Below are 23,776 nucleotides of genomic sequence, written 5' to 3'. Positions count from 1 at the left end.
AATCTAACTTAAGAAAACAATGTTAATCCAATAATAAGACTAAATTCGCTTTACTGCTATACAATCATCTTATCTATCAATCAATCTTATCGATCATCTCATTTAATTTTCGCAAGTGAGCCTGTCTCGTCATAGCGTAGAAGAATTTAAAACGAGCAATTTCATATCCTACCATAAGCTATCCGATGTCAAGGAAATTGGATCGACTCGTTCATAATCAACGGAATGTCGAGTCAGCGAATTCATCATTTAAGGACAGCTTCGAATCGATCAAGGGATTTACATAATAGGGTCATTACATAGGTTGACATTGACCGCGATTTTATACCACAGCGGGTAAGAATTACCGATTTAGGGCACTTGCGGCGAAGGATCAACTACAAGGCGAAACTCGACCTTCGTATCACCATTTTCGTACCTTTAACTTGAAAGCAGATCGACAATGGACTCACAGACTACCTTGTATTTTTATGGAGATACCTTGAAGACGAGACGCTCGTCAAATTTTCAGTTTGTCAGTAAAAAATGGTACTGATATTGTAGCATATGCGTGAATAGGATTGATCTAGAATTTGTTCATGAATCAAAAAAGAATAATTCCATAGTTACGATATGTCTTTATAGTTATTACTATATAGAAATACTTTCATAGAAGTAATTCGATAATTTCGTAGAGAAATATTTATTCCTCTGTATCTGTATCTATTCTGTATAATAAATTTATAGAAACGATAATTATACATTTATTATTCTCAGATGTATTTCTTAACTAAAATTACGAGAAAAAGTCGGATACAGATTTTATGAAGATATAAATTTCTTTTGTATAATGATCAGGTATCTTCTTCCATTTTATTAGATTAATATTTCTCTACCATAGTTAGAAACTTCTTAGGAATATTTAGAAACTTTCTAAAAATTCAAATTGGCCTGTTTCTAATCATTTTCTATCGTATTCAGAAACTTTCGAAGAATTTCTTTTTAAATTTATCGTTTCAACAGATGAATTTCACCGATAAGATGACCGATCAATTAAACAGAAGCAACTAACGCGCGTTAATGATTTACCAACACGATCAGCGTTTACTCTGCGCTCTAACGAGAATTCCTAGCATAGTGGTTGTTAACGAACGAACCGACAAGTTTACTTCTTCGACGAAGTAATTAGAAACGTAACTGTTTAACGAGCGTTTACACCTCGAAACTTTGTTCTTCTGTCCTCGGATTGAAGTAAAACACCATAAAAATAAAGAAGATTAGAGCGCGGATGTCTACGCGCTTATGGAATTTACAGGAGCATAAACTCGTAAAATGTATGCAATCTGCAAAAGAAATACAGATTATTTAAAATAAAACATTCGTTAGGATATTTAATTGATAAAATAAATTCGTATTTAAGTCCCGTTTCTTTACCAACGTCAATAAAAATATTAAACTGCATAAACATCCGCAGTCTAGCGATTACAGGTACAGTATAGTAAGACCAAAATGCTGCAATATTTCTGAATTCATGGAGGTTTTCTTTTCATCATTTCCTTCGATTCTTCTATTTTCTCTCTTCCAATTGCATGGGTAATATTTTAATATTTTAGAAACATTTTATAAGAGAAACAAGAAGATTAATTCGAGTAAAATTCTATGAATAAGTTAAATAAAAATTATGTGTACGTGATAATTACTGATTTTTCGTAACTGAGATCGTTTCTAAATGAAACAATGGATACCACGAAATGTTAAAGATTCGAGGAAGTTTAAGGAAGTAAAAGGTACGTACCGTCGTCAAAGAATCCTTGAAAAACGACAAATTTATTGTTCTGTGGAATAATCTTCGAGAGACCGTAGTATTTGTCCAGAAAGGCTAAGAATTTCTCTGAAGGTCTATCGATCGCCAATTTCACGGGCCTAATATTCTCTTCCTGAAAAGTAAAAATGACAAGAAGCATTATTATTGTGAAAATATATAGAAAACAAATACACAGAAATACGTAGAAATAGTCGACATTTCAAATAATTTGATATTTCATTGATCCTTTACATTATAATTCCTATTTTATATTCCGTAAGAGAGCTTTAAATAAACTAACGCAGCAAATAATCTTAACGAGTTCAATCACCTTTCGGGTTACCTGCAACCGTAAAACCCACGCATAATGACCTTTTGTCACGCTCCTCTTTAAGACCGTCTACTAATTTGCCACAGTAGCCTGCACGGTGTTGTTTCTTATCGGGAACAAGTCACGAAATTAGCTGTCGTAAGCGTGCGAGTATTTTCTCTTGATATCTAATGTCGGTTTTAATCTCTTTGCACGTTAAAAAATCGAAGATCTAATCTAGCGTCCTCAACTTCGTGACCGATAATTAACATTTTTCGATATATTTCGTTATATTTTCTATTCTGTACAGTATGTAAGAAATTATTCGGCGTAACGAAAGAAGGAAACGAATAAAGACGAACGCCACGAAGTACAGGGAAAATTAAGAGATTACGATATTATAAACGAAAAGATAAATAAACTATCGACTATTTTGTCAAATATCTTTCTACATGTTTTCTTAACTCTCCCTCTTAATTGATACAAAATTTGTTAAATATTCGAAGAAATGGTACACGCGTTTTAGTATACTTGCATGTTTTCGAATATTTACTTATATATATCTGACTATTTTTATATACTTAAGTATAGTACTTTTTTTTTATATACTAAGTTTATTAATTTTATACTTATACTTAAGTACTATAAGTATATAAGTGCTGTAAGTATATTAAATACTATAAGTACTTAAGTATAGTACTTAAGTATATTTTTATATACTAAGTTTATTAATTTTATATATAAGTGCTGTAAGTATATTAAATACTATAAGTACTTAAGTATAGTACTTAAGTATATTTTTATATATAAAATTAATAAACTTAGTATATAAAAATATACTTAAGTACTATACTTAAGTACTTATAGTATTTAATATACTTACAGCACTTATATACTTATAGTACTTAAGTATACTTATGCACACTATGCATTCTTACAGTCTCTAACAATAATACAGGAAGTACCGAAGAATGTATTTAAACTGACATCGAAGGAATGTGTCGGACTATAAGGAAATAAGTGCAGTTTACAAAGATGGCATGAGAATATAACGTTCGACAATGGACAGTTACACGTACAGTTAGGTTGAGAAACGGTGATTAGAGAATTGCACGCGAGCCACGATTTCGTCGGTGAACTTGGGATTCGAGCGCCGGTCGTTCCACAAGAAACCAAAGAAAATTACTATCGATCCGTGCACGGGCAAGAAACAGGTTGCAGGAACTTTGAAAGAAGGATAGGAAAAAGAGGCCAGTCGTTACTCTGTTTAAGGACTGGCTTTGTGTTCGGTCGCCTTACGTTCCGCTCTGTGTGCTGTTTCAACTGCACGAAAAAATAAGAAATCCTTCATTTAGATCGCTGCAGTGTAACGGTACACGTATAGTAACACGCTTCTTACATCGACTTCGCGCTTCTCGCGTCGTTTCTCTTATTCCTAATTATCGCACGAAACAAATTAATTCGTTGGAAATTCATTAAATAATTTCACCATGCGTATAATATGATTTTTCCTTGTAAATATTCGATCGACAAGAAGATAAAATTCCGCAACTAATTTGGAATATATAATGAGATCGATGAAACAAATACGTGTAAGAGATCGAAGTTCGTTAGTATATTTGTATTTAATTCTGTGAAGATCGGAGATCTGAAAATGCCATCGAAAATGTATCTAACAACAAACGACACGGTAACTTTCATCCGTATTACGACATCGATCTTTATGTAAACGAATGAGTATCAGATCATTCCTGTTAGAATTACGCAATTAGCAGGAACAAAGATAAACAAGTACTAAGGGATTCTCTTTTCTTTTCATCCTTTCTTTCTTATTTCCTCCTCTTGCTTCGTCTTTTTCCTTTCATCTCTACCGTTCCTTCCTTTCCTTTCTTCTTTCCACCTTTCAGCTTTTCTTTCCTCCTTCTCTCTCTCATCATCCTACTCTAACCAACCTGCGAACACTTTCCCTCTCGTTCTGTCATTCCTCTGTTTTTATATATCCTTGCAACCTACGCAGGGTGAAAGATTACATAAATTTTTCAATTTCAACAAGAAAGAATCTAAATTAAAATTATAAGAAGACTTCTGAGATTACCTATATCGATCTACTATTCGTTAATTGCTATTAATTCCATGATAAATTAATTTAAACTATATGTAATTAATTTGATACTTAAATCAATTCGCGATGACATTAATAATTATCGTTATTGACTCCATTAATTAATTCTAATCTATATTTTCATACGGCAACGTACACGAGAACTTGATTATCATCAATTATAGCTTTAATTGAATTCGTATGTACGATCGGTATCCGTTTACGTGTGCGTTTAATTAATATATTATATCATATATACGTTTAATGTCTATTCGGCGTAAAAAGAGCCGAAATATTTGATTTTGTTTGAAATAAGCTATCTGCCAGACTATCGCGATGGTATCGTTTCAGACGTCGGGAATGTCTGTTATCGAAGGTGGGAAGAGAACGGAAGTCTGGTAGTTGTAACTTGTAAGTATCCGAGCGTATCTTTAACCCTTTCTTTACCACGTACATACATAGTTACGAGTACGACTCTTGTGTACGTATTATTGTACCAGCGATTTCGTCGCGAATATTCGCTGTGCGTAGAAAAACAGTAACATCGACGTTTAAAATCCTTCGAAACGTACTTCGGTTACAATTCATATAATTCGATTATCTTAGAATATGAAGAAACAGAGTGCAGATATTAAGATAATACATTAACGTTCGTCGTGTTCGAATTAAACGCCAAAGAATCGATTAAAACCTATGCGAATGAAGTATCGGTATTTGCAGTTTCCTACAGTTCAACGACTATTCTTCCTAAATAATAGAAAGCAGTACAAAGCAGTACACATGCACTAAATGCAGTAGGAAATCAGCATACGAATTCAAGCACTCATTCGGTACACATTTTGCAGTACGACGATCGAAATAACAGTACAGATGGTCGTCTTACGTAATTAGTATCGGATAAATTATTACCAGACTAGACTACGGGATTTTTATGCATTCATGAAGAATTCAAAATTCTAAAAATACGCAAGATGCATACTGTACGTGATATAAAAAGCTATATGAAGTATGCAAAGCGTGATACTCGTTATGATATTTACTAGGTAAAATTTCTACGTAAGTTCCGTTTTCCTACTGACGTTCGTAAAAGTTCGTAAAATTTGCATAAGCATCCGCAGTCTAATCATTACCTGAACGCCGATGATCGACGGTAGCAGTCATGGTTCGTTACGTGGCGACTATAATCGACATTCGTATTCACAGGTTTTCTAACACGGATACCGACTATGGTTGGCGTTAAGAGTGGCAGAGTTAAAGAAGGAACAGCTTACACGAGTTCGTGTCCTGCGTACGAAATTGCTATCCACCCACACGTAGAGGATGTGAACAACCGTGTGTTGGACGGTGTAAACGAGACGTAATTACTTCCCGAGTAAAAGCAGAAAGGCGTCCCAGCGATCTTGATGCAGACCACTTCCATGGAAATCTTACGCAAAATCGTGCTGTTGCTCGTTAAGCCGAACGTTGCGAAACATCGTCGTTTCGCACATGCTCGTGGGCAAATGAAATTGAACAGAACGAAGGGAAAAGATTAACACAAGAGAATCAGCAGCAGTGCACGAAACGGAATTTCCTTCTCGCAATGAGAATTAAGGGGGCATTCTGGTCTAGAAATTTGAGAAAATCGAACATTTTTTTTTCATATTTCCAAAGCTTAGACATTCAAGAATATGTCCTTAAAAGGATTTTTCAAAATTTCAATTATTTTATGAGTTATAGCCACTTTTGTGACGCGGCATCTGCTCCGGTCTGACCGCAACAAATGAATAGTAGACGGTAGACGTTGTCCGAGTAAACTTGTCTCAAAACTTTAAACGCGTTTTTCTCGAAACTACTTTTTTCGAGTTGGCGTGCACGATATCTCAAGTTCTAACGAACCGATTTATTTTAAATTTGGTCTGAATATTCCTTATATACTCCTCTATCGTTCGGACCACGCTCAGCTCAAAATCTTTAATATTACTATTTTTTAAACGTTCGCAATTGTCGAAAAAACGTGCGAAATAAGACATTTTTTTTCAAACGGCCGTCATTTTGTGAAAAAATGTTGTATTGACTTTTCCAAAGTTCAGACGATAGCGGCATCCATACTAATTAAGAATCCGTTCGCATTTTTTGTTTCGGATGACCAGAAAGGTTGATATCATGCACGCCACGACACCCCATTTTTTTGGCAGCACCCACTTTGCCAGCTCGTAACTCTTTAAATATTGAGTTTTTTTTTCAGTGAATTTTTTACGTAATCTCGAAATATCAATAAACAAATGCTAAAAAGAAGGACAGCAAAAATATTTTTTGTTTCGCTTGTACAGAGCTTCAAAAATCGCCCGAAATTCATGCCTCTAGACCAGAATACCCCCTTAACACCTTTCGCGTTTTGCGAGAAGGAAAAGTTTATGAAGGTTGCGTTAAAAGATTCTCTCCCTTTCTTATTTTCCATTTTGACGATCTCTTTAGACAGCTACTTGCAAAGTCTAATTCGTTGCAGATGCCGTATGATTCCACGACTCTAAGACAGAAGAAGGATTTTTTAAGTAACAACAGTCCTGGGCGAGATTAAAAGATTACATCGTTGAACGCAATAAAATTTAAAAATAAACTTGATACGACGCCGGGTCAATACCTTCCGTATTTTTAAAGCAGGAACAGTTTAGGACGATTACGTTAAAAATTCTCCCCTTCTCTATTTCCATCGTTTACGATCTCTTTAGACGATTTATAACTCTGAAATGGTAGAACGATTTTGTAAATAAAGTAAACACGTACGATGATTAACGCAATAAAATTTATGTAAGTCAGACGCTACGTAAACGAACATCTTGCGTGTCTCGAGAAGAGCAAACGTTTAGGATGGTCGTATTAAAACACGTAATTAGAGAAGAATGGAATTTCAGCTGTTCTTGCAACATTGATCTTCCGTTGCGTTTCCCTTGATTAACATATTCGTTGCTTGTATCTTGCATTACAATTGGCACGTATGGGCTTTGCTTTTACGTAGATCTTGATAAATGTGATGATGTTAATTTAGATGCGGAATATCGATAAAAAGCGAAGGGTATTTGGAAAGAAAAGTTGTATAATAAATTCACGTGCAACGTGAAACGTTATACATATATAAAAGGTATTGATATTGCCAAATACCTGTAATGCAACGAACGTGTTAGGTATTAATACAGCGAAGAGTCAACAGCATAGTAAGAGGAATTTAGCAAATGAACATTTTATTTATGAAAATCTGTTATTAATGCAGAATGTGTTAAGTAGCAAGTTAAGTTTCTCTTTTTCTATTTGTTAAAAGAATGCATACTCTTTGTGATTGAAATTTCGAACAGAAAAGGGGAAAAGTACGGTTCGTATGTCAACAGCAGGTTCTATAAAATGTCGTGAACCGAAGCTAATAAGCTTTAATTACGGAAAAGTACCGCGCACCGGTTGGCAATCTGGTATTAGTCGAGTACTGTTCACAGGAACACGAGGTGAGTTCACAAGCCAACAGCACTTGCCGTGATTCTGACAGAAGTGCAGCGACCATAACAGAGCGGAGGAAAAAATCTGGTATACCAAACACGAACGCCAATTTTTCGTTCCATTCTACTCTTTTTGCCCTCATAAATTCATTAACATTATCACAAATTCAATGTTTATACAAATTCAATGGTTATACAATTCAATGTTAGCACAAAACAATATGTTGCGAACGCTATTTTGATGATAAGTAAACAAACGAGGTGACAGAAATGCTATATAAAATCTTGAATCTACATAATAATTATTAAGTAGATACGAATAAAGCGTGAAATTCTCTCTCTTTTTTATTTTCGCTATTTATTAGCGTTTTATAAGTTAGCTATTTATAATTTGAATAGCAAAAACCGAATAACTAATAGTTTGGAAATATTGAGAAAAATGTTTGTTTCTCTGGTGGCAATAATTGTCAATATATACACATACACACACACAAGACTAAAACGAGATTCGTATTAAAACGAGATTAACATATTTATGATTATCCGTATCGTTTAACACGTTCAACAACATATTCAGCGCGCCTAGGCTATAATTTTTACCATACATGCTATTCAATATATTAACCCAAGGTATTTAAATTGTTTGTATCATTAATTATATCTTTGGTTCGTAAATAACATAAAATATAACGAATTTCTGTTTTTAACCACTATCAATAAAATTATTATCTGACTTTCAAATTTGCATTCCACGCGAGTTTCTTGCCAGTTAAAAATATTCGTTCTAAAGTCGTTAATTCAATATATAATTTCATAATATTTCCATTCAAAGTATTAAATTAGTTTCGTCGTCGGTTATATTTTTAATTCATAAATAATCCAAATTCCTTCTTAGAAACGCTGCCTGAGCTTCAAATTTCCATTCCACGCGGGTCTCCTATCGACTGAAACTACTCAATTCAACAAGCAATTCTATATAAGTTTATGCAAATTTCCATTCAAAGTACCAAATTGTTTTAAAAGTGCAACAGATGCGTACAACGTGCAAAAATATGCAAAATACCGTACCTGTCACGATATCTAATAGATACGACAAATCTCTACGTCTCAATTTCCTAGTTTCGTTTCCATAGAAATACGAATTTCACAAGTAATCCAAAGCGTCTCGAACAAATCTCTTTTTTCCTATCAACGTCGAATCTTCTCGCAGTTCCTTCGAAAATACCATACGAGCTTTTTTCGTATTCCACCGGAGTCTTCTGCCAACTAAAGCCACTAATTTCATACGCAATTCTACAAACTGTAAACTATATTCTACAAACTATTATGTAGCGAATGAAACGGATTTTAGCGTCTAGATCGTAGCTTCTCACTTATGTTCGTACAAACGTGAATTTCATAAACAATTCAAAGCGTTTACGAACAAAACTTTTCTTATTTTATTGACGTAAAGCTTCAAGCATATCCGCCTCCGCAGCTAATAATCTCGCGGTTGATGCGACGTTAGACCTATGTATAAATAAAAAAGAACGTTTTTACTACCAATATCACACATCCCTTCGCGTTTTCTTTCGAGAAAGCTACCTGAGCTTTAAGGGGGTATTCTGGTCTAGAGGCATGAATTTCGGGCGATTTTTGAAGCTCTGTACAAGCGAAACAAAAAATATTTTTGCTATCCTTCTTTTTAGCATTTGTTTATTGATATTTCGAGATTACGTAAAGAATTCACTAAAAAAAAACTCAATATTTTGAAAAAAAATGTCTTATTTCGCACGTTTTTTCGACAATTCCGAACGTTTAAAAAATAGTAATATTAAAGATTTTGAGCTGAGCGTGGTCCGGACGATAGAGGAGTATATAAGGAATATTCAGACCAAATTTAAAATAAATCTGTTCGTTAGAACTTGAGATATCGTGCACGCCAACTCGAAAAAAGTAGTTTCGAGAAAAACGCGTTTAAAGTTTTGAGACAAGTTTACTCGGACAACGTCTACCGTCTACTGCTCATTTGTTCCGTTCGAACCGGAGCAGATGCCGCGTCACAAAAGTGGCTGTAACTCATAAAATAATTGAAATTTTGAAAAATCCTTTTAAGGGCATATTCTTGAATGTCTAAACTTTGGAAATATGAAAAAAAAATTTTCGATTTTTTCAAATTTCTAGACCAGAATACCCCCTTAAATTTCCATTGCACGCGAGTCTTCCGCCAAGCTAAAATCATTCATACGAAATGTCATTAATTTAACGATTGCATAATCCACTTACGGAGAGCATGTGCTGGTAGAGAATATTTCCAAGGCCCATGCGTTGCCGTGACTCGTGAACATAGAAGTCCAAAACGCATCTTGGCTTCAGCTGATAATGAGCGCCAGTCTCGTCGAACATGAAGAGGTTCTTCGATCCGGTCTTCAACAATCCCACCACGCTGCCCAGTCCGCTGCAAAATCGAAGGAACGTTGTACGTAATATTACTCGATGATGATTCACGGCTGCGGTCCATTCGAGGTTCGCGTTCCTAGACGTAGATAGAGCGAAACAAAACACGGGGATCAGTGACTCGAGGAAGTTCGTAACGGAGCTAAGAATTGGACCATCGTATTCGTCACTGTGCTGTTTTCGGGCAGCTGTTCCCCGGCGAAATTGCTATTTACACCTTACGTCTGTTCGCTGTGCCACAACTTTGTGGAGAGGAAATAAGTTCGAGTTTAAAAATTACACCTTATTTTTGAATAGACATGGTGATGTGTCTTGCTGTGATGTATGTTAGACTCTCGTTTCAAACTGCAAATTATTATAAATTACAAATGAATTGTAGATAATAAGTATAATCAATAAATTAATTTTCTTAAACGGATATATTTATAGATAATAAAATAATAATAATAAATGAATCAGAATTTATCTTTCAACTGAAATGGCAATGTTTACTACTATGAAGTACATCGGATTCTTGTTTTAGATTACAAATAATTGGGAATTAAAACTGAATTCGTTTCTTTAAATATGTAGGTATTTTCATAACTGAACAGATTACAGTTTTTCCTCGAATAGAGTTGGCGATGTTGTTGGAAATGTTCCCTACAAGTTACGGACGAATTGTACATTATAAATATAATTAATAAATTCATTTGTATGAATTAAAAGTTACACAGACGCGAAACTAACGATAGCTAACGATATCGATGGAGAAAAGCTCCCAATAGCTGTTTGAAAATTCTTGCACGCAATAATCATCGAGCGTTTCGCAACGATATAATACAACGAACTATAATTTACGATTTCAAATTTTTTTCACATCAACGTAACGAGCCTGTGACTTTCTCACGCTACCTGGTTTCCTCGTCTATTAACGATATCCATGATCCACCATTGTTATAATGAATCGTGTAACCCAAGCCAGGTCGATCGTATCTCGGTTAAACTGGCTTCGTCATGAAGATGGGAATAACATCGTACTTTCTGTATTTTCGGTAATTAATTAACGCCATATATCGCAGTACGACAGCGTGAAAAGTAACTTAAAAGCTTCACGAGCCAGTTATTGTCTCTGCGCACACGACACAGTACCAAGAAAAAGTTTTCTCCACGATTACGATAAGAAGAAACAGAATATGAAACGCTTTACGCGTATGTACACTGTATGCTGTTCGTAAGTCGAGGATCGTTCGCAGTTTTCACTGCTATCCGACTACTTTCGATTTTACGTAGCTTTATGCACATAGGTAGTTTGTTTCTGTCTCGAATTCGAGTAAAAAGTTGCATACAAAATGCTTTAGAACGTATAGATTATACGTTGTTGTAATAACGCATCAAGACATACAAAGAAACTGTTATGAATAACATACGTGGTGATTATTCAAAAACGTGTACAATTTTTTAAATGGAATTTCGCATAAATCAAAGAGATTACAAAACAAAATTGATGGATTAATAACGAGTCGAGGCCTCGGTTGACGAGACAATTTTAGCCAATCTTGGCAAAACTTTCAAGAAATTATTCCTAAATAATGTCGTACGTTCGCTGAAAATTCGCCAGAATTGTATACACGCGGATTATCAAGAATCGTGAGAATTTCAAATAACGATGAGATACAATGTAGTACGTAATATCTGATAGTTCAACGAATTAATGAAAATTTACTCCAAACACAAGCAAAAAGTACACGGATATAGTACATTACTACGCTATTGACAATCGTTTAACCAGTTAATTACGTTCGACGTGTATACACGTCAATCCAAAACTTTATTTTGCTGCGCTTAACGCGTATACTCATCGTGTAAAGTAAAAAATTACTATTTACTACAAAAACTTTACTACAAATTACAAAATTATTTACTACAAAAAACAAAAAAAAAAGTTTTAATAAGGAGTAATATAAATGATATTTAGCGGTATGTTTACTTTCAGTAAAACCATTATGTGTTTTATAAAAAAAAGTGTTCCATTGTTTAATTATTCTCTTTGGTATATCGATCATTGTCATGTGTTTTTAATAAATTGAGTTGACTATTTTCTCCCATGGAAACTATTGCCAAACTGTTTTCAGTACTTTGCTTTATCACTTTCTGGCAATTTTTCAGTATTTAACAACAATACCTTTCTTCAACAATGAATTGTTAATTTTCTACCAAATAGAAATCTAATTCTTCCTCTTCATTTTTCTTCACTTTCTTCGCAAAAATGTATAATACAGGCAATTACCCTGCGATCGACGTGTACATCGGCGTGACATTTAGCGGTATGTTTACTTTCAGTAAAACCATTATATGTTTTATAAAAAAAAGTGTTCGATTGTTTAATTATTCTCTTTGGTATGTCGATCATTGTCATGTGTTTTTAATAAATTGAGTTGACTATTTTCTCCCATGGAAACTATTGCCAAACTGTTTTCAGTACTTTGCTTTATCACTTTCTGGCAATTTTTCAGTGTTTAACAACAATACATTTCTTCAACAATGAATTGTTAATTTTCTACCAAATAGAAATCTAATTCTTCCTCTTCATTTCTCTTCACTTTCTTCGCAAAAATGTATAATACAGGCAATTACCCTGCGATCGACGTGTATACTCATCATTGTTTGATTTTACCTGCTCACCTCCCGAAGGATTTTTGAAAGTAAACTCCGCAGTTAACAGGTTAACCGGTTAACAGAAGGGAAGAGTCGAATTATCCTCGTTTTAAGTATGAGCAATAGCTTTTGAATGGCGGTATACAGCGGTTGGATTCTGCGAGGATGGGGAAGCTGAATTCCTCTAGGGGAGGAGACACCAGACATATCGATCGGCTAACCATTTTGCACGCTACGAAACCCCTTATCCTGATAAATACAGCTTCCTTTTCGTCCTCTGCTTCGGGTTCAGCTTGTTCTTTCCAAGAGGGTCTTCGTCGTTTGTCCAAGTTTTTACGAAAGCAATCAGATGGAGCAGTTTCCGAAGTAGTACTTCTTCGTCTGGCTGCGATGATTGCGCTTTCCTTTTTAGAAAACTCGGTTTTTTTTTACCTAGATTGACAATCTTTCGTCCTTTCGTTCAAACGTATCGTTGCGAAGAACTATTGGATTGGAAGAAATAAAGAAATTATGATTGTCCATGGGTGAGCGTTTAGCGAACAAACCAAACTTCGATGGAATTGTTGATGGCAGAGGATTGAAATTCTTCGACGTAATAGTAATAGGAATTTCAAAGTGAGCGAAGACTGCAGCTTTTAGAAATTTCGTCTTTTCTATTCGAGAGAAATACAAGTTGATATCGAGGAGTATTTAAAAGAACTGTAATTTTTATACTTAACCGATGAGATAAAATCGACTGAAAATTATAAATAGGAGAAACAGGGCTAAAGAAGATTTAAGGAACTTACTTGTTAGCTTCATTGTCAACTAATAAATAAACAACATGGTCAGTATCTCGAAGTTTTACGGCGCTGGTTATTGACTTGTTCAGACCTTGAGCTCTGGCAGAAGCCTCGCCCATGTCGTCGAGAACTCTGCTTAACTGCCTCTGACATTCGCTGAAAAAAGAAATAATTACATTTTGTTATTAATTTACAATATGAATTTATTTTTAAAAAACGATATATACGATAAGCTTCCGCTTAAATGTCTTTTCCCCAAAATTTGTCCCGTCAGACCGTAACAACTACACCGTGGATTCGCATGCATTTATAATATAATAACACATAATTAATATTTTATAATATAATAACGTTTAAAAAAGACATAACAAAAATATAGAGAATATTCATTCTGGCAGAATCATCCAATAGAATTTCGAATAATTGATGTTTCGAACGGTCTGGACTAGAACGCGCTTTTATAAATAAATAGATACACAAAAATATATAAAATCTCTATAAAAGTACTGTCTCTCTAGTCGTTTTGATAGACAAAAATATTTGCATAGAAATCTGCAAACTAGTAATAATAAATTCGCACGTGTACGTAACGCTTGACAAGATAGATCGACTAAAATATTTTCCAAGGGAAAAAGACAGTTTGTTGATAATTCGGCCTGGATTTCCCAATTACATATTCACTTGCACGTTGTCGTAAATTGGAAGGCGTGGTTTACAACTTAAATAGCACGAAACAACCGTTCTACTTTCCTCGCACTTCTCTTTTCTTTCTTCTCTTTTCTCGCTTCAGTTCGTTACGTCTGGTCAAAGAAGTCCGTTCTTTTTCCTTTCGCTATATAATTCCATTAAATTTACCAAGAGTTACGAATCGAACGATTTGAAGCGTATTAGAAAGTTCGTACGTAATTTAGATTTTAACTTTAACTTAGATTGTAACTTAGACATTGCCACGAAGTTGGATAATATTAAATTTGATATTGGCGACAGTCCGCATACGATAAATTTTCGTTCTTATCACGAGTGATAAACGAACGTTGTTGTATTTGACGAGTTCCAATTCGTAGAATCGCAAAATTGGTTTATTCCAAGAAATGCATTAAGTCTGGCTTCCAGGAAATTGGATCGTTGCTAAGCACCAGAGATAATACAATTTCCATCTTCCATTCCACTTACGATTGACCTTTAGACTTGACCAGAGAAAGTAGATTATTTATCGATAAAAGACAATTTTGCAGTACACGCTGTTAGAAGATTCTTGATTTTCCTGCTTTATACAACGACGCTTATTCTATTAGCAAATAATAAATCGTATGCAAATTTTACGTCAACAATATCTCTTTCCTGACATCGTGAAATATAATCAACGATATAAATTCTTTCGAATAAATCAGCCAACGTGGACAATTTTTCAAAACATTTCAGAGAAATCCAATTATTCTTACGTACTTTTCCAACCATGCTCGCTTCAATTTATTCGAATCAACTTTCAAATAGATTAGTACGTGATTATTTTATTCAATTATAAATTATCATGGAAGATGGTAATCCAATTAGCTTTGCTAATTGCTAACTACAGTTAAGTATTCGATCTATTGCAATTGCCAATTTGATAGATCAAACAATTTAACTCTATTACCAACTTTTTTCTCAAATTATCTGTCGATTTTTATTAACTTTCAATGGCTGAGCGGTCAAAATATTATCTTTAAAATGTATTTCGCGTGTGTCTCTTCTAATGACTAAACTAATGTAATAAATCTCCGTGTTTAAGTGGCTAGCCACTTTTATCCCAACGATAATTCTATCTCACGCTTCGCGTTCCTTAGTTTATAAAGTATTTTTACGCTATTCGCGATCACGCGTATTGTTCGTTCGTTTGGCCACGCGATTACAAAACACAACAAGTCCATTCAACGTGTTTTCTTTAGTCCTTTTCACGGTAGCTCGTAAATCGATTACACAATGTGATTATACGTCGTCGCTCCGAAATTAGCGTCTGAGTCAGCAACACTTGGCTGTGCGGTTTGTCTTCTGGTTCCGCGCGCCTGTCCAGGAAACTGAAAACGCGTGCAACCGATGGCACGTTCCACCTGTCGATCGAAGTAAATAAAGGACACTCTGAAATGGTAACAGCATCTGTCCATGACACGGTCTTACACGTACACCTTTAACTTCTCCTCGTAGCACGCTTATTATGAACCGTTTCAAGTTATGAAATTTATCGTTGTACCGTATATTCACGTACCATAAGTTAATTCGTTATAAGATACGACCCAATTGCGGCACTGGCGTCGCGCCAATGTGATATTATTTTGCAATGCAAATGTAGATCGATTATCCTGACTGCGCTATGTAGAGACATTAAATACAACGACGATGGATGATTGCGAGAGGCACGTGATCGCTGGGATCAGCTGCAAGTCTACCACGCGCCTCATAAGGACAACAGAAGCAACGACTTTGGACCAAATTAATTAAATTAAGCGTCGATGATCGATAGCGTTAACCCGTTCGAGGGTTTGCCAATACCAAACTTTTCATCTGATAATTCCTTTCTTTCTAGCAGTCTTTCAATTTGTACGTTTCAACCTCTCTTTAGATTCGCTTAAGAAAAACACGCTTAATGACGTAAGAAAATTAGTAACACGAAAGCGTAAACGATTTTGTAATTTTAACCGTTTGAGTCCCAAGCAGCTGTTTAGATTTTGTATCGAAAAGTCTCGGTACATTTGTATAATAAAATAATTTTTATTGAACTTGAAATATTTATAAACTAATAGTGCGCATATATAATAATATAGATGTATTTTATAAAAATAAAAAATATGATCAGCTTGTTTCTCTTCGCAATCGATCAAGAGACGTGCTATCGCGCTGTTCGGGATTTTTCGACCCTGTTTTTTCAAAGACCCCTGAGACTCAAACGGTTAGATATCGTCTCTCGCTTATCTTTTACCTTTGCGTGTTGGATTCTAGAGCCTAGAAGGTTGAACTATTCTCTCAAAATAATAAGCACCTTGTGGATAATTTCTTAGATCGTATTGGTCACGCAAAGGATCAAAGGATCGGGAAGACAAATTTGTACATGTTGGTATAAATATAAAAAGACTTCTTAATTTCATTATCAACGAATTCTAATAATTATAATCTGTCCTTTTGTTTATTCCTCTCCAGACATACAAAGCCGCGGTATTTTATTTCGCAATCGTTAAAATAGAAGTTTCTAGAACAAATATTCTCGAGCGATTGTACTCGAAAAGACATTAAAGTCGACACCACGCTGATGCTTGTGTATGCATATGAAGAGACAAAAAATCCATTAAAACATTTCGTATTCCAGCTGAGCGCTAGACCTGAAATATATTTTCCCATTATCACGTGGGAATCTCGCAAAGAACGCAAACAATCTCGACTGACCATGAGTACTTATCTGGAAATCTGTTAGCGTGCTATTAAAAATCGTGTCTCGCTATGTAAAGTAGCGATGAGCAAATACAAAATTATTCTTCTCGTATTGTCTCGTAGTGAACGAGTGGCAAGAAACCCATTAAAATACGTTCTGACAGAAGAAACTAAATTCCAGCTATCGGAATAACGTTAAATCCAGAATGGTAATCTTGAAACACTTATTAGGAATGCTGAAATACGTAGTCGAGAGTATTAAGAATGTCGTTGAGGTTTTATCAGCAATATTTCATCGAGGCACGAGACCAGCTTGCATTAACTTTTACTCGGAATCTCGCCGAGGAACGTTATCGAGAACCAGTAAAACGTGAAGCATGCGAAGCAATTGGTTAAAAAGCAAAAAAAGAAGAAACATATAAAAGAGAAATAGGAGTAGCTGAATCATAAAGTTTCAACGCTACTTTCACAAGGAAAAAAGAGATCGTTTTCATGAATATGTATCGGATACGTGAATCATTTAATCGATAGGCGCCGTGAAATCGTAGAGCACTCGTTTTCTAAAATTATTATCGAGTGGCCAGAGAAAATTGCTTTCGACTATTAATTATGTACAGATCCCATTAATTTTAGAAAAAAGTAGCAAGAAAAGTTTCCAGTCGAGTTTTGTAAACATAGAATCAACACGAGCGTGAAGATGTTGCGGATTAAAAGTTTGGTTCGAGTCTGTTGCATTTCTTCAGCCGTTTTCGCCAATTCCATTCTTCTAACGTTGAAACATATTCCAAATTTCAGAGAAATGTGAACAAATTGTTATTATTGTCCGATGATTTTCTTGTTTCGTCTTTATTTCCTTATTCTAGTCTAGGGGCATGAATTTCGGGCGATTTTTAAAGCTCTGTACAAGCGAAACAAAAAATATTTTTGCTGTCCTTCTTTTTAGCATTTGTTTATTGATATTTCGAGATCACGTAAAAAATTCACTGAAAAAAAACTCAATATTTAAAGAGTTACGAGCTGGCAAAGTGGGCGCTGCCAAAAAATGGGGTGTCGTGGCGTGCATGATATCAACCCTTCTGGTCATCCGAAACAAAAAATGCGAACGGATTCTTAATTAGTATAGATGCCGCTATCGTCTGAACCTTGGAAAAGTCAATACAACATTTTTTCACAAAATGACGGCCGTTTGAAAAAAAATTTCTTATTTCGCACGTTTTTTCGACAATTCCGAACGTTTAAAAAATAGTAATATTAAAGATTTTGAGCTGAGCGTGGTCCGGACGATAGAGGAGTATACAAGGAATATTCAGACCAAATTTAAAATAAATCGGTTCGTTAGAACTTGAAATATCGTGCACGCCATCTCGAAAAAAGTAGTTTCGAGAAAAACGCGTTTAAAGTTTTGAGACAAGTTTACTCGGACAACGTCTACCGTCTACTATTCATTTGTTGCGGTCAGACCGGAGCAGATGCCGCGCCACAAAAGTGGCTGTAACTCATAAAATAATTGAAATTTTGAAAAATCCTTTTAAGGACATATTCTTGAATGTCTAAGCTTTGGAAATATGAAAAAAAAATTTTCGATTTTCTCAAATTTCTGGACCAGAATACCCCCTTAACACGTTGAGAATCTTCTTCGATGCTAAAACAAGACCAAGATGGAGATATAAAAGTTCAAAGATCCTAGCAAAGTAAATATTAATAACGATCGTGTTAATAGAGAAAAATATTTGTATTCCTCTAAAGTCAAAGTATTTCAAACTGTATCTTTACCACATTCACGGAACAAAATATTTGCCAATTCTTTAGTATGTTATTTTAATCTATTTTAGTATCAATATAGCTTAATGATATCTTTGATCGTTAATGATATCGATCAAATATGTTTCTCAGGTAGGTCTCGATAATTTCCCTCCTGAAACGTTCGGCTACGATTACAAGTGCCTATTACTTTGCTGACACAACACACTTTGCTACTTTGCTCGAACAATACAGGCGAGATTTAAATTGGCACGATAAAGTGCCGTGCGATGACGAAGTGATTGCTAACCCCATAGCTTAACTACGTGGAACGGAATTGCGTGAGATTTATAGGGAGGAAATCATCGTTTAATCCTTCGTACTTAATAATCCACTCTGTATTTCGTATTATATGTTATTTTTAATACGATGAATTTTATAGGAAATTTAGTTCTTCGATGAGAAAAGCAGAAAATACATCTGAAATATAAATTTCTATTAAATAATAAGAACGAAAAATAATTCACGAATATCGTAAGGAAACTTTTCTTATAGAAATAGGTTATTGCATGTGTATCATTATGTATATCCATACTCCGCAACTTTTACCTTGCGACTTATTCCGTTTTACTTTTCACGATCTACGGAACATGTATTTCATGTTATGTAGGTTAATGTTATGGGCGATCCTCGTTGGGCAAATATTACGTGTAAGTGTAAGTTCGACGAAGGATCAAGGTGATCGAGGAAGTCGATCCTGTCGTTCGTTCTCGTTCGATGAAAGGCGTGGATGTTACTTGCTTTCCTTGAGGATGTGGATCTAAGATAAAACTGAACGAGAATCTTGAGACTATTTGGTTCGTAGGTAGATTTCAAAATTTTCCACATAGTAAATCTTTGTATATTGATCGATATAAATATTGATATTAATATTTCTACAACTTTAATTATATATATCGTAATTGTTCAAAGTATTTAAAATTGGAATCCGCTTTCAAAAATGGCAACAGCAATTTACATTGGATAATAATTTGACTTTAATTAAATACCAATATTGTGCATATAAACAGACTTAATCTTTCAATTCTTTTGATTTGAAATAAGAAAGAGATTCTTGTATCGTTGTACCTTATATCGTTGTTATGTGACAGTGACACGCGATTATAAAACAACGTTTCAAAAATACAGGAAATATCTACATATCGCTAATGTTAGAGAAGATTTTGCAGCTTTAAGACATCGATTCCAGTAGCACGCACGAGAGATAGAAATAATTATAAACAATATTCCAGAGACTGCATCGTCTTGCTAAATATCGTTGGCAACGTGTGCACGGAGAAGCTGGCTAAAGCCAACCGAGATCGCGACATCAACAGCTGGGATTCGAGAAACTTGGCCCAACTCATCTAGGACACGAGACAACGTAGCTAAAGATACTCAAAAATCGAAAGTCCTCCTCTACGGAAGCCTAGATATCGGGAGATGTTATTGAAGCCATTCGTAGCACGAGTGGCCCAGCCTTAGTTACCTAGAACACCTTGACCTTGACCTGAGACATCCACTACTTTACAAACCCTATTACAGTTATTCAGAAATTGAAGAGCTCATAAATATTTAGAAGAAGAATCTCAGGTCTAACCCTCGCTGGTTCTAACGATCCACTTTAAATGAAATTTGAATAAATTTAAAGATTTATGACGCATTCGTCATAACTAGAAATAAATAATGATTATAGTCCCAAGTAGTCAGCCATGGAGCTACGTACAGACCTATGTAATAAGTTTTATCAAAACCAGTTAGATCTGATGGCACGAGATTGGGATTAAGTTTGGATCAAACTTCAAGGTATCAAGATCAGAGTCGATACTCGGAACAAAAGAATTCCTATCTTACTTAGGACTTGAGGAGTACTGATCAAATTTACTTGTTACAGTACGAAGACTGGGATCATGGAGATAACTACAACTTGGATAGATTTAGTCAGACCTATACAAACTATGACGAGTCCTAACTGAGATATGTAGTAATTTGAGGTCTCAAATAGTTTTAGTAGGTCCCTCGAGTACTGGATGGTTTCAAATAAAATTGAATAGCTCGTGCTTCAAATAGCTCTAACCGTATTTCTCAAATTCTAAAGTTCGAAAGAAGAAGTTCAGGATTCTTGGTGCATTGAATGTGTATATATATATTTTTAATAAAATTCTTCGAGCCTCAAGAAATACTAATCTAACTAACCAAATCAGGATTTCTCATATTCTCGATGTCTTTGGTAAGAACTAATACAGTTGATTTTGATCGGATCTGCAAAGTGCTGGGAGTCTCTGATATCGTTGCTCGCGTTCTAGATGACTGTTACAGAAAATTTCGAGTTCTAGGTATACAGATATATTAGGTCTGTGAGCGGATTTTTTAATTTTTAAGTTAAGTTACTCTTTGAGCCTTAGTCGAAATCTCTTACATCCTACGTCCAAGAAATCTCTTACATTGTACGTCCAAGTGGAAGTATTTTTATTGTTCTGTCTCGAAATCGAAATCTCGTATATTCTACGTCCAATCGAAGATCAATTAGCATTTGTTAAGGTCAATGTCACGCGTGATATTTCTGGAGATCACAAGGTGATCTAACATTTTAACTTCAGGTCCCATGTTCGTAATACCATCTACTCTAGCGCACTATGGCAGTAATTTTCATACGAGGAATATTAAAAAGTTAAGATCACGGTGATCTCGGTAATCACTGAACTCGGATCTGATAACTTTGCGATATCACGAATGAGCGGTGATTTAGCATGCAACTAGCATTCGGAGAAAACGGCGACATGTTTTATTTCAGTGGCACTATTTTCTTATATTCTTAGAATGCACGTGATATGGCGAGCAAATAACATTAGGAAAATATCTTTTTATCGAGATTTCCATCACGATTGTGGAATCAGGGAACAGAGAGAATAACCATGGCGATATTTCATCATACGCTTCCGTGAATGTTCCGACTCACCGTTCAAGAATGCAGACTTGCAAACAGTATTCCAGCGTAAGAAATTCAGTTCTAATGTAACGTTAAACAGTGTGCAGATGCGTTTCAATCAAACGTGGTAATTCAATATATAAAAGTATTCTACGAACTTTAGAATATGTATTTTGAACAACTATTTTGAAATAATACATGCTGTCTATAGGTAAAACGCTTGAAAGTAATTTTCATCGAAGTAATATATAGTGGAAACAGGACTTAAAGGACCAGGTGTAATTTGTTTCCTAGCGCATTATTTTCAGCTGCCCGGCAACCCTGTTCCAAACGCCCACGATTCCGAACAATAAAACGAGTAGGGACTGGTGGAGACAAAGCGAGTGAAACCAAAGTGTTTTCTGCGTTATACCAACTCTTTTGCGTAGATAGTTTCTTTGATGCACAGCAATCGAGCCAAGCTTTGTAAATACACTTTACGTTCGACGTGTATTAATTTAACTCTCTATACTCGAAAGCTATATGCGCTTATATGTTTATCGTCTTTTTCATTTCAATTTATTTGCTTAACAATTACAAAATTGTTGTATTTTAATAACGTGCTATTATATTGCACCTAACTCTTCAATGGCTAATAAATAAAGAAATCAACAGAATAAAAAGTAGAAATTTGATCGAAATTGGCGTTTGAATGAAAAGATAGAAAACAAAATTTTTTATTATATTCATCATATAGGATACTACGTCCAAACATATTCATCGGAACGTTTATCTCAGAAACCAACATCATCCAAACTAACGACGTGTACGATTCCTTTATGTACATCGTCTATAACGTGATTATCCTATAAGTTATCTCAACTGTTCCTTATGCAATGATTTCGTGCAGCTGAAAAGAGCAAGAAATCTAGAAAATTACATGTGTCGCCTATAACGTGATTACCGTACAAGTTTTCTCAAATATTCCTTATGCAATGGTTGCGTGCAAATAAAAAGAGCGAGAAATCTAACCGGTATTCGTCGACTTATTACGTGTGCACTAGTCGACGGAATATTAGGTGTGTTTATTGGTGAAGAAACTTTAGATTTGCAAATGTTAGATCCATTGGAAGCCAATAAAAGGCAGCTGACTGGTTTCCTTCAGCCAATACACGGTAAATGGCTCTTCCCTGCATAAATATGCGCCAATATCATGCATTTTGGTATGATCGAAGTAAAGTAATATATAAAACGAGTGATTACCTTATCACTAGCGTAGTGAGTATTCTGTCACGTTGATTAGTACAACGAGATTCATAGGATAACGTAGTAATATGCAGGAATTATCAATGTAACTAAAACGAAAATAAAAAAAAAAGCAGGAAGAACTGCAATATTATAATAATAAATATATAAATGTAAAGTGTTCTATACCGCTCAACGTACCCGCATCAAATTTGGCATGAATATTCTTCGACATCATAGAAATAATACCTAAAATAATTCCTAAAGCTCGTCTTACGCCCGAGCAATTTATTGTGTAATAGTTTAATAATTTTCAATGATTTTAAGAGAGAATATGCGAAGAATCAATTTTCCTCGCACGATAGTGTGCAATTTTCCTCGCACGATAGTGTGGTTGTTTTCTGGAGGATCTTACAATTTGTTGTTTATAATATTAACTTAAAAAAAGACAGGAAGTAAATTTGGACAAGTAAGGATTTAAAGAAAGGTATAAATATTTAAAAAAATAATTCTATGAAGATTTAACTCATCAAAAGAGATTGAAAATCCCAAAATTCTAGGATTCAAAGGATCCACCCCTTCAAAAGCCCGAACAACGACGCATACACGCAGCTGATATAATATAAACTATAATTGATTGAATTGCAACATAAATTGCTTTTGTTTTTATATTCATTAGTACACATATAATATATCTGTAAAAACAGGACGATCTTGTATTACAACGTACAAACCAAAACATGTTATTATGTTATCATATTTTATTATGTATATTATATTTTATTTAAAAACTGGATAAATATGTCGGGTTCACATTATAGTTAGGGTCAGGGGCGTGAAACGAATCCTCATTTGGACTACACATTGTTGCTATGCAATGGAAAAGACATTGACTAGCGCAAATACGACTATTACAGAATTGGACA

General features: G+C 34.8%; 1 protein-coding gene and 1 long non-coding RNA gene across 3 annotated transcripts in view; both read right to left on the bottom strand.

The window, feature by feature from the left end:
• Positions 1 to 23,776, bottom strand: part of LOC138183849 (alpha-tubulin N-acetyltransferase) — a 29,580-nt gene that overhangs the window by 3,135 nt on the left and 2,669 nt on the right. For both annotated transcript variants that reach the window (XM_069121344.1, XM_069121434.1), the window contains exons 2-4: positions 13,523 to 13,672; positions 9,927 to 10,098; positions 1,775 to 1,916 (exon numbers count right to left, since the gene is read on the bottom strand). In XM_069121344.1, coding sequence (XP_068977445.1) covers positions 1,775 to 1,916; positions 9,927 to 10,098; positions 13,523 to 13,672 — 464 coding nt within the window. The remainder of the gene's footprint in view (positions 1 to 1,774; positions 1,917 to 9,926; positions 10,099 to 13,522; positions 13,673 to 23,776) is intronic.
• On the bottom strand, positions 22,383 to 22,959 carry LOC138186223 (uncharacterized). The gene is made up of 3 exons (XR_011174842.1): positions 22,869 to 22,959; positions 22,638 to 22,795; positions 22,383 to 22,515 (listed from the first exon to the last, which is right to left on the bottom strand). It is a non-coding gene; the product is annotated as an uncharacterized LOC138186223 (long non-coding RNA).

Source organism: Bombus flavifrons, chromosome 1, assembly GCF_040668555.2.
Source record: "Bombus flavifrons isolate JBK064 chromosome 1, iyBomFlav1_principal, whole genome shotgun sequence".
In the NCBI taxonomy this organism is placed as follows: domain Eukaryota; kingdom Metazoa; phylum Arthropoda; class Insecta; order Hymenoptera; family Apidae; genus Bombus; species Bombus flavifrons.
Note: the sequence above shows the minus strand (reverse complement) of the source record. Positions and strands in the feature narration are given on the sequence as shown.